The 11,642-nt window shown below is 42.2% G+C and overlaps 1 protein-coding gene across 1 annotated transcript in view; it reads right to left on the bottom strand.

Annotated features, from left to right (window-relative positions):
• Window positions 1–4,493: 4,493 nt before the first annotated feature.
• The window catches only part of VCAN (versican), an 89,705-nt gene continuing 82,556 nt past the window's right edge, over window positions 4,494–11,642 (bottom strand). Inside the window, exons 12-14 of the mRNA XM_054287689.1 lie at window positions 6,728–6,872; window positions 6,063–6,245; window positions 4,494–5,222 (exon numbers count right to left, since the gene is read on the bottom strand). Coding sequence (XP_054143664.1) covers window positions 5,092–5,222; window positions 6,063–6,245; window positions 6,728–6,872 — 459 coding nt within the window. The 3' untranslated portion in view covers window positions 4,494–5,091. The remainder of the gene's footprint in view (window positions 5,223–6,062; window positions 6,246–6,727; window positions 6,873–11,642) is intronic.

The raw sequence follows: 11,642 nt of genomic DNA, 5'->3' as shown, positions 1-11,642 counted from the left end.
GAAGCTGCCCTGCTTTAAGCAGAGGTGGAAGAAGTTCCCTTCAGGAAGAACCAAAGGGATCCCTCATCCAGCAAGCAAACAGCACCATCAGCAATATCTGGTGCTTCTTCCTCCTTTCCCAAGCTTATTAAGAATATTTATTTTGACCAAGTTATGGCACTTGGGCGTGCCCAACGTTTGTTCTAACTCTGAGTAGACTAAACTCCTGCTGCCTTTTGCAATTAAATCTTCCATCACCTGCTTAGAAAAGTCAATTTTTTCTTTTTCCTCTTTTTATTTTTTTCAAGCCTGTGGAAGAACAGGGCCTTTAGTGAACACTCAGATCTACCACAGATCTTTTTGTGTGGCCCCTGCCAAACCTCTGCTTTCCCCTTTTTCCCCTAGCAAGCAGGAACATTACGTGCAATTCTCACCTCGAAGGCTGTAAGAAACACCGGACCCGCATTCCTGCCATTCTCCTGCTACCAGAGACAACCACACCATTTGTTCCCTTCCCTAAACTGATTGCCCTCCTGTCTCAGAAAGGGCTTTTACTGCCAGGGGGCTGCTCACCACTGCATGATGTAACTTCCAGAGCTTAATCCCAGCAGCCTTGCTCCTCACACTGCTGCATCCATGCAGGACCACCAACAGTGTTTTGTCTTCCTTTTACTTTCTCCTCCAACCACCACAGAAATTAGCTGAATAAATGGCTGCTGGGCCACTTTCAGCTTCATTTCATTTGTCCCACCTTTTGGAAATCTGGAGGCATTTTGGTACTGTCACCAACCCGTCCCTGCCCCAGCAGTAAATTCCTCACTCATAGAACTCAAGGTTCTGCTTTTCTGTTCTGTCAGCATTTACACAGTGACTGCGCCTCTGCTGCACTGACAGCTGATGGCTTCCCCACCTGGAAATATTTATTTGCTATGGAAAACAAAATTTGCCATCAAATTGCAGTGTACAAGGCCTTAAGCTTCCTTCCAGGTCTGCTGATGGAGGGCTGAAATGATACACCTTTTTCTGGGTGATGTTTCTGTCCTTACTTCTTTTCTCTGCCATGCTAACAGCTTTGGGTGGCCTTCAAGCTTTTGTCCATGTTTCCTCCAAGCATTGTTTGTATCTTTTTTATCATTCATCAGGAAGAACACCATGCTCATGGAGTCCTGCACGCATCACTGCTTAAAATCAACAACACAAGTTGTGTGTTTCCTCTGGAAAATAATGGATTTTTCTTTTTGCACCAGCTGCTTCAGCTCCCATGGCCCAGGGATGGTCTCTGCTTGTGCTCAGGGCAGAGATGTCACCTACAGAAATGAATAATTTTCTCTTAGAAAAGGCTATCACATTGACCTTAACCCTACCCACATGGTGATCCCCAGTGTTCCTCCAGCCACTGCCCTGGCAAAGCAATTTCTGATGCCAAAGCCCTGTTGGCTGCAAATCCTCTCCACCGACAGCCAGCCAGCCTGCCTGCATCCTGCTGGCCCCTCTGCTGCAATTCCAGGACTTGTGTTTCCTCCTGCAGGCCTCCTCCATCCCCAGCCTGATGGGTTGTCAGGAGTGAGAGGAGGCAGGAGATCCCATAAAACCAAAGTTCTGCCATCACAGGGATGTCTCTATCTAATTTCATGAATGTGTGCATCTGTTGGAGTGTAACTGGAAAGCTGGAATATGTGCCCCAACCAGCTCCTTCTGTTGCTGTTTGGGAAGGTCTCCCAAAGGAGTTGTCCTGGCTGATTTCTGCCCTGTGGGGTGCACCCCAGGAATTCAAGTGCTGTCACTGTCTGAAGGGACAGGAGGATGTTTGAAGCAGCACTGGGTACTCTGCAGAGACTGTCATGGGCACGAAAAGTGCAAAATCTGCATTTAGATCATAGAACCATAGAATAACTGGGGGAGAAAATGGATTTAAAGTGTCACCCTGCCATGGCAGGGACACCTCCCACTGTCCCAGTGTCCAGCCTGGCCTCGGGCAGTGCCAGGGATGCAGGGGCAGCCCCAGCTGCTCCGGGCACCCTGTGCCAGGGCCTGCCCACCCTGCCAGGGAACAATTCCTCATTGCCAAGATCCCGGCCAGCCCTGCCCTCTCTCGGTTTGAAGCCATCTCCTTTTGTCCTGGCCCTCCAGACCCTTGTGACATCTCTGGTTTTGTCTTCTCTGCCTCCAACCCCAGCATTGTTGCCCAGACTGGAGTTCAGGGATGCTCCAGGTGAAGGAATGATGGCATTTGTCATGGTAGCACCTTGGCTTCACAGCAGAGCCACCCCTGTGACACAAGAGGTGTGTGCATTTTGCAAGGTGTTGGTACAGAAACATTTTGGGGTTTACATCAGAGTTATAAAAATTCTTCAGAGCTGAATAAATTGTCATTCCCTGTCTAAATAAACAAGCATGGGTGACAGGTTTTTTTAGTGTTTTTTTTGGTTGTTTTTTCTTTTTTTAATAAGGAATGTTGTCAGACCTATTTTATTATGCGTAATAGAAGGAGGTGAAAAAAAATCAATATAAGCACTGCATCTAACCTAATTAAAACTACAATCACAATGTTATCTGAATGTCTTACAACATTGTTAAATCCAACAAGTAGACAAGAAAACAACAAATCTATGCAGGGTTTTTTATACATATGGTGAGAAAGTTTGCAAAGTGTTAAAATATATTTTCTGTTCTGTGTGTTTCTGGTACAAGGAAGTGATGTGTAGATTAGTGTATTTTTAATGAACAGAGCCTTGACTTTTACAAGCAATAATCGACTTCAAAACATACAATGTATATCTTAAAATATCCCCTAAAGCTGCTCATATAAAGTCAAATCCAGCACCTACTAAAGTTCAGCCAGCTGACTCTTTGACTCCAGTGGGCACTTGACCAAGCCCATGGTAATTGTGAAGTACCTGACAGTCTAGTTGTATTCATATGAAAAAAATCACATTGCATAGATTTAAACAGGAAGACATGCAATAACAAGACAAGTCACAGTATAGCAAAACCTTGTTTCTTTGGTGAAACAGAAGCAGATATAAAAGTTACAAAGATTTTAGACTTTCATTCACAAAAAAAAAAAAAAACCAAACCCCAGACATTCACATTATACACTATACAAGATAATAATATAAATAGAGAAAAGTATTATGTGCATTGTTTGGGGGTGAGGGGTGGGGAACAGACCGGCCAACACAAGGAGGTCCTGCCACAAGTGTGGGCAGCAGCCCCTGCCTTTCCTCAGGGTCAGGAGATGTTGTCTGACTCTGCTTTCAGCTGTGGCAAGGTCACTCCACGGGCAGCTCTGCCCTGTTGGCTGGGTTTCAATTCTTCTCCTTTCCCTCTCTGTTTTTTCGTCCCCATCACAACCCCACGCGAACGCAGAGGCGTAAACCTCGCGCCTCTGTGTGTGTGGTTTTCATGTTACTTTAAAAGGTACATCCTAAGGAACTTACTTTATTTTCACGGGGTTTTTTTTTTAAACTGTTATTAATTTTTTTCCATTTTTTTAAAACTTTTTTCTTTTTTTACTTCTTTTTTTTTGTCCTGTGCCCAAAGGTGTGCAAGGCACTTTGCAGGAACAACAAGTCCTTTCCGTGGAGAGGCCGTTTCAAACGTCACCTCCTACACTCACTGTACACATCCGGGTCAGCGGTGGCACTGACCGGGGCAAGAAATCATAGCAGAAAACTCCTACGTACACACTGCACCAAACTACAACCTAGAACCAATCTGTGCACACACTTCTTTAGAGAAAGCCAAGATCCTGATTCTTCTGTGGGTCACGCACAGCTCTCACCCATCTAGCCGCCAACAAATTATCCTTTTTAGCAGGAATTTTTGTTTTCCTGGGAAAAAGAGACAGCTGAACTGAAAGATGGTTCCAAAAGTGGAGCTCAGGGGCTAATACTGCACTGGTGAGCTCTTTGAATCTTCTTTGTATGGGTAAAATAACATCCAATAAATTAAATCAGTATGGCTTACTTCATTTATTTATGTACGCTTCACAGCTGCAGCATTCATACACAAACATTCATTACTTTATAAAAAGATTAAAAAATGGTTATATATACAAAATTATTTACTTTTTTGATTTTTGTTTGTTTTCTACAAAAAAAAATCCCCCAAACACCAGGTCTACCTCCATTTTAGAATGCAGAGACCTGTAATATAGACCTTGTGGTTAATATCATGAAAGTAAATTTTTTCCTTGTTTCCTTTTTTTTTCCTCTTCTCAAAACAAACAAACAAACAAAAAAAAACTAAACAAAAGAAAAAAAGTGGCCCTGGTTGAAAAAGTTAATGTATTAGCACTTGGAATTTTACAGGCTCTCCTTGTCATACACAACTCCTCCACTCAGTCCTTTCTCACATGTGCTGAAGCTGGAAGGGAGAGCAGAAAAAATGTTCCATATTGCAGTCCCTAGTTCATGCTTTGTGCCACTTTTATGTGCTCTGCCTAAACTTTTCACCTCGTGGGACACAAACTGTACCTTGGGTGGGAATTGGCACAGCTCCCATTTAAAAAAAAAAAAAAAGTCTTGTCACTTGTGTGTTTATCTTCACCTGATAATTGCAAATTTCAGTCAGTGAAGTCTTTATTTCAACCATTTCCAGCCTAGGTAAACAACACAGAAACAACGTCATAAATGACTGAAGACCTCTGAGGCCGTTCTAACCATAAATATGCCTGAAATTAGTGTGACTTTTCATTTTATATACAGGATTTTAAAAACAACACACAGTCAAACAACATTAAAATCATCTTATTTACATTTTCATTGGTGCTAAAATTGAGCTGTTTAAATATTGCAGAAGGCTGGTACATATCATAAAATGGTCCACACCGATGGCATATAGAAAACTAATAATCTTTATAGGCTGGAAATGGTTTCCTTTTATCCCCATAAGCACTTCTCCTCTTTTTTATTTATTTCTTAAATTTTCTGATAAACACCGCAATTTTTTTATTTTTTTCCTTTTTTTTTTTTGCAAAAACGCGCCGTGAATACTGCAGTCCGTAGTTTCAAAACGATTCGATAATACTCCTAATAAGTGATAGAAAAAGGCACAGAAAGTTATGACTTTGGCTGAAATGGTGGAAATCCCCAATTCACCATTTAGCTCTCAGCGCCTCGAGTCCTGCCACGTCCTGATCCAGCGGTGGTAGTGCTTGGATGAGTTTAACGACGTCCCCTTGCCTGATGAGGAGTGTTTGTAGTAGTATTTCTTAGAGTAAGTCCTTTGGTATGTGGAGGCTGCAGAGAGAAGGGAAAAGGGAAAAAAAAAAAGGGGGAAATTTGTTTAAAATTAAGCTGTGAATGGGCCGGCTACACTTCACAACACAGTTGTGTTTATTCCTTGTTAATTAGAGGGTAAACAAATGATTAGCTGGAGCTGTGGCAGTGTTACAGGCATACACACAGCTGCAAAAAGAGTCATTAGCATTATTAGGAACCTGTTGATGCCAGGACTTTCTGACTTTAAAATAATCTTAATGCCTTCTGGAATGATGCCTTAAGATTTTAGCCTTTGTGTTTTTCAAATCCTGTTCTGCTCTAGGGTATAACTCTGAACTCAATGTAAAGTGTTAGTTACTGTCTTGATATTTTGGTCAGATAACACAACTCCTCCAGGCCTGAGGACAGCCTCAGGCCCCAAAAGTATAAACAAAAGTGAACTGGGGGGAGCAAACTGGGGGTAAATGACTTCATTACCTGAAGCTGTAATTGGAGGATTAACCCCTGAAATGTAAATGGACCAAACTTATAATTGTGTGAAAAACTCATGACCATTGTCCATCTAGGGTGCAGCCCATGGGAGGCCTCTGACTGCCCAAGATGCATGTATTGAAAGCCTTTAATAAATACCCACTTTATTCTCTTGATCTTGTCTAGCCCCTGTTCTAGGCAACCACTCCAAGGCATAAGTAGACACAGAAGAGGAAAATTTCCATTAGTTTCGGATGCTTGGTGTTTTTCCACCGTAATCTGTCTTACCAGACTCGCTCTTCTCTTAAAACACACGTTCATTACTTATTAATCTCAAATTAGCCTGCTGTTTCTGCTGTGCCAGTGTTTTTCCCTCAGAGAACTCACGATTCATGCAAGTAATTTTGGGCATATCCCATCGTCCGTTCCCCTGGCAGCGGATGGTGGGGATGTGGCGCTGGATGAAGCCATCCTTGCAGTGGTATCTGATGAGGGAGTTGATCTCATAGCGAGGCTTCATCTTCCCAAAGGTCTTTGCATTTTCCACCACAGGAGGCTGGCCACAAGCCACTGGAAGGAAGAGAGAGCATCACCCAAAACTTCAGTTTGTGAGCCCAGTGTGGGCTGGGACCAGCCTCTGAGCCCTGGCTAAGGAAGGTGACAAGGGACCTCAGATGGATTCCCAAAGGAACATCCAGACAAGGACAGGGGGATCAGTCTGCTCTGTAGATCTCCAGTCTTGAAAACCAATATTAATAGTGTTGGAAATGGGAAAATGGCAGATATTGTGGTCAGTATTGCCTTTTTGGTTTAAATTCTAAATGTAAATTCAAGCCAAAAGTTGGCATACTCACACAAAGAAACCTGAAAAGCAGCGAAGTTACTACAAGCATTTAAGGAAAAAGTCTTTTTTTCAGGGCTCTTCGTGTCATCCTCAGTGACATGTTCAAGAGGACTGAAAACTGATGGATCCATCAAGGTCCAGAGAGCATGGTCAGAAGAACTGAATGGCAATTTAGCAAATTATGATTTTGTGACTGCAAAGTTTGTACCTGTTCCTTTCTTGCAGGTGTAAGTGAGGTGGTAATTGCACGGGACATCATTCCATTGCCCATTCTCGTGCCAGATTATAACAACACAGTCTTCTCCAGCAGAAAAGAAGCTGTCTGGCTGGTTTGGTCTCCAGTTCTCATATTGCTGCAGAAAAGAGAAGCAAAACCATCATTCCCAGTGCTGGAGAATATTTACATTAACAAAAGAGCACATGATATCACCTGTGGCAAAAAGGAATCTCAACTGTTTGATTCAGGCTGCTAACAGTGGGCTAAACAAAGGTAGATTTAGAGTATCTTCCCACTATATTAAAGATTATCTCAAGGGGAAAAATATTCTGGTCTAACTTCTCATTTACTGTAAACTGATGTCAGGTGAATAAAACAAAGAGACACAAGCAAAACTGGATCCTAAGTGTGTCTAAAACACTCTTTCCTACATAAATATAATGAAGTATAATGCAAGAAAATAAATATCCCATGACCCTCATTAGAGCACATCTACTAAGTGAGAAATTACAGACTAACTTCCCAGACTTGGATTATTTATGGCATTGGATGATTTCATTCAGTTAATGAAGTCATTCCACAGGGATGACATGCAGAATCAGGTGCAACATAAGTGAAAGAGCCAGAATTTGGCCCCCAGAACCACTGGAGATTGGTGTTTTCATTACAAATGCTAGGTGGCAGTCTGAGCCCAGACAGCAGCCTCTCAGCTTTAGACATGGTGATTCAAATTCTGCCCTCTGTTGAAAAACCAGCCTCAAACATCTATGAAAATATATGAATAACAGCAAAGTGCTTCTTCAAAATTCACTACGTTTAGAAGTAGAAATATGGGTTTTGGTATGTGCAAAACAAGCAAGCAAACAAAAACTCACAAAAGAACCTTCAAACGGCTGTGAAATACCAGCACAATGTTATTTTTGGGTGAAAATCTGGGAGGATTCAGTGTGTTTTTACAATCAACCAGCAGGAAAAGTAGCAACACTTTTGTCAGACCGGTTGAAACTTGGGCAGCGGTTCTTGTGAGGGGACATGCAGCCTCCTGTCCTGGCAGCCAGCACAGGTGGGATAATCGCTCACTTTGCTCCCAAACAAAGCACAGGAATCTGAGATTTGCTTATTGTTATGCCAAGAAAAGCGAGAGAATATTTGGAAGTCACTCCTAACAATTTTTGATTTTCGCTGGGATTTCTGTTGTGTCACTCCAGGAGGAATTTAAGGAAGGATAAAAATAGCTATCTGTAAGAACTGGAATTCACATAAATGCCAGACATTACCCAGGCAGCAAGCCCCTTGTATGGGCAAAATGACACAGTTTCTACAGTGCTTATATTTTCCTCAGTGCTTACATCTTTCTGACTAAAGCTGGCCTGTACAAATGTCATAAAAGTTTAGTTCTCTATTTTCTTAACTTTGTGAAATAACCCCTATTCACTGCCTGGGTGAACACATTTTAGAAATATAGTTAACATACCCCACACAAGTAGTATTTACCTTGCAATGAATCAAAGTATGAAAGGAAAATGAGTTAAATACTTAACCTTTTCCTACCACGTGTCATCTTACCCATCATAGGTTTTAATTATCCAGGCAATTTAACCAGCACAGTCTGAATAAATTCGTTCTGCACTGAATTTATTACCTCTAATAAAACACCCCCCTTTTCAGCTGGAACTGAATTAACTCCATCTCAATTTCTTAGTGTTTAACAGTCCTAAATTACAGCTCACACCAACTAATTTACTCAAGTTTAGGATCCATTAGCTTTCAAGAATGTGTGCATAGATACAAAAATTAAAGAAAACTGTAAGGTTAGTGGCAGAAAGTTCCATCAATAATGTCCTGAGAGCCAAGGAAAGATTTCAGCAAGCCTTGCAGCTGTTTTCTGGTGGAAATAACACTGCAGAGCTGCTTGCTTCCATAGGGATGAGAGTGTGGGAATGGAGGATATTTAGTGGCTGTTGGGGGCGTGTGAGCTGGAGGTGCTCCGCAGCCTGCCAGCTCCCACCCTCAGCACACAGGCTCCATATGCTCTTGCTTGCCTTGCCAAAATGACTCCAAAATTCGTGTTTGCTTAGCTGGCAGGGCTGCAGCGTGGTGGCAGGGTATTACATCTAGGCCCTGTGGTTTGTTCAGGAATGTCTGATATCCTCCAGCATGACTTGCTGTTACCTCACATCTGATATCGTCATTGCACAGATTTATTTTGGCTGAGGAGCTCTGATTTTGCCTGGGTCTGGTGCCAGAATTGCTTAGCAGAGGAAGTTCCAGACTGCTGAATTGCTTTCTTAGGTCCCCACCCAGCCCCTCTGTAGTTTTCCAGTTCCTTATTTAGACACTGATAATGGGACAATGATACAAAGAGATTCTCACAGTTTGAGTGGAACAGGCTACTAGACAAATAAACTAATATTTTGCATTTCTCTTGTGGAATAGATCTTTGCATGAGCATGGGCATGAATCTGGTTTCTACTGGTGTAGATCTGTAGATCTCCAGTAAACCCATATCAGCAAAAAATTAATGGGAAAAAGCCTTTGGCAATGCTGCATCATTCATAAGACAAAGCCTAAATAGAATCAAATACTTCATGAATACATGGAAGAAAAGTTACTGTAAGGTTTTTAGTCCTTGTCAGAAATATTGACAGTGGGTGATTGCAGAGTGACCTGAAAACCATCACTACTCTGTTCTTTAAGCAACATTACCACAACAGACTTGAATTTTTTCCCTGTATTAAAATGCAAAGCGCTTCCAGAATGTACTTTCCTGGACATATAATCTTAATTATGTACAAGGCACAAAATGTACCTCAGAGGAGCTTTGTCTGGCCACACTCCTCCTCCAGCTGTGGAGAAGGAGGCCCGGAGCAATCACAGAATCTCAGCATGGTTTGGGTTGAAAGGAACCTTTAAAATCACCCAGTGCCACCCCCTGCCATGGCAGGGACACCTTCCACCAGAACAGGCTGTTCCAAGCCCCGTCCAACTGATACCAAAATCAGCTACATTTTTTCTTTATTCTCTTTTTTTTTACCACAACCCATCCTTGATGAAGCACAGACCGCAGGCTCAGGCAGACACCACTGCACCACCCACTCTGAAAAACTCTCAAAATCCTCAGTGGCAGGGTGGCTGGGACTTTTCCTCAAGAGCCTGAGGTTTCTGTGTAGCCAGGTGACTGCAGAGACAGGGGTTTGGTCTCTTCCTTTGGTCCTTGGGGAGTCTGCCTGACCATCATTTCAGGACGAGAAGTGGAGTTTTGTACCCTTTGGGCTTTTAATTTTACTGCAATAATTAGTTGATCTTACTTGTACTTTTTTGGTTTTATTGTTGAAATCAAAGCCTTCTCTGTCACACTGGATTTATTTGTTCTGGCTTTCTCTGCTCAAAGGCCCTGAAAATTTTCCTGCAGAGTGTGGATGGTCTATGACTTAGAGCTGGAGCCCAGTCGGGATTCAGCTCTTCAGGCTTCCTACGTGGCACTAGATAATGCACTTGGCTGGCCATCCACAGCCCATAAAACAGGGAAAAATCTATTCTCTTGCCTCACAGGAGGAGTTTGGATATGATGGCTTCAAAAGCCCATGAGGACATTTTATTAAGTTCCACATTTTTGGGGAGGATTTCCTTATATGGAAATTCACAGTCTTGTTGGGTGGCAGGCTGGCTCGTCACATAAAATCAGCTGAAAACGCCAGGACTACAGCAAGAGCTGTAAAGCAGAGAACTTTATTAGCCAGTCACTACCTATTCTCATTCAGATGGCTGCTAATTAAACAGAAGGGGCATAATCTTCCCTTCATGGACAAGGTCCCACCTTGTGGGAGATTTGTTATGTTAAATCTCAGATGAGCAGCCTTTCTTGACGGGCTCATTTCCTCACTGATGGGTAATCCACTCAGCTCTTTCAGGTGCTTGCACTGCCCAGGTGCATCCAGGAGTATCTCAGCTTTGAGACACTCCTTTGGAAATTTCAGCCCTCCTTTTATCTCCAAAAGGCTCATCAAGTGCCTGAGATCAATCACTCCAAAATAGCCAACAAGCTTTGTGTTTAACGAAGCACAATAAAAAAACCCACAGATGCCAACAAAACTTTACTGCTTGACCTCGGTATTGTGTAAAGGCCAATTATCTTCTGTATAGGACTGAATCTAGGAAATCATTTACTTGAAATACATCTATTTAGATTTACAGGTCAAGGCTTTCCCTTCTGGGGAAAGGAAACATGTTTTCAGCATGTTAAAATAAGCTGTTTTTACAAATCTGTCTTGGCACTTTTTGGAGGTTGCAGTTGTGATTTTTATTTTCTTTCCTTCTGGCTACTTCCTTATCTGGTTCCTCCTTAATGCAAGACTAATGAGGCAAATTAGAGAAAAATCAACAATGGAAGAGGTAGGGACTGACTGATTGGATACTTTCTGTGCCATTTCATCTCAAAGTGAAGCAACATTTCCTGCCTGGTATTAATCACTAAGCTGAAACCACCACTGCAAACCTTACTATCACCGTTTTCTTCTCCTGCCATAGCTCTGATAAGAACAGGAATACAATTCTCTCCCTCTTTTTTTTTTTTCTTTTTTTGCAACACAATAGCAGAAAAAGTCTTAGAAATCTTTATCGGGAAAGCCCTGAATGAATCCCTCACTGTGGGGGTTGTTATAATTGGACAGCTTAAATAAAAATTACATCTCACTTTCAGTGAGTCTCGGGAATTACTCGGTGGCTGAACTTCAACAAGAGCAGCACGAGGTTACAATGAGCACATGCATCAGCGCAGGAAACCATAATTTGTGACTGTGTAACAGCACTGATGCTGTTACAGGAGACACTTGGGTAGTTTAAACAGGATTGCCTTTCTTTTCCATAGGAAAAAAAAAATCAACCAGATTTCTGTGAAGATTTGGCC

Source organism: Melozone crissalis, unplaced genomic scaffold (genome assembly GCF_028551555.1).
Source record: "Melozone crissalis strain CALT ecotype California unplaced genomic scaffold, PUWL_Pcris_2 ptg000005l_1, whole genome shotgun sequence".
NCBI classification, from domain to species: domain Eukaryota; kingdom Metazoa; phylum Chordata; class Aves; order Passeriformes; family Passerellidae; genus Melozone; species Melozone crissalis.
Note: the sequence above shows the minus strand (reverse complement) of the source record. Positions and strands in the feature narration are given on the sequence as shown.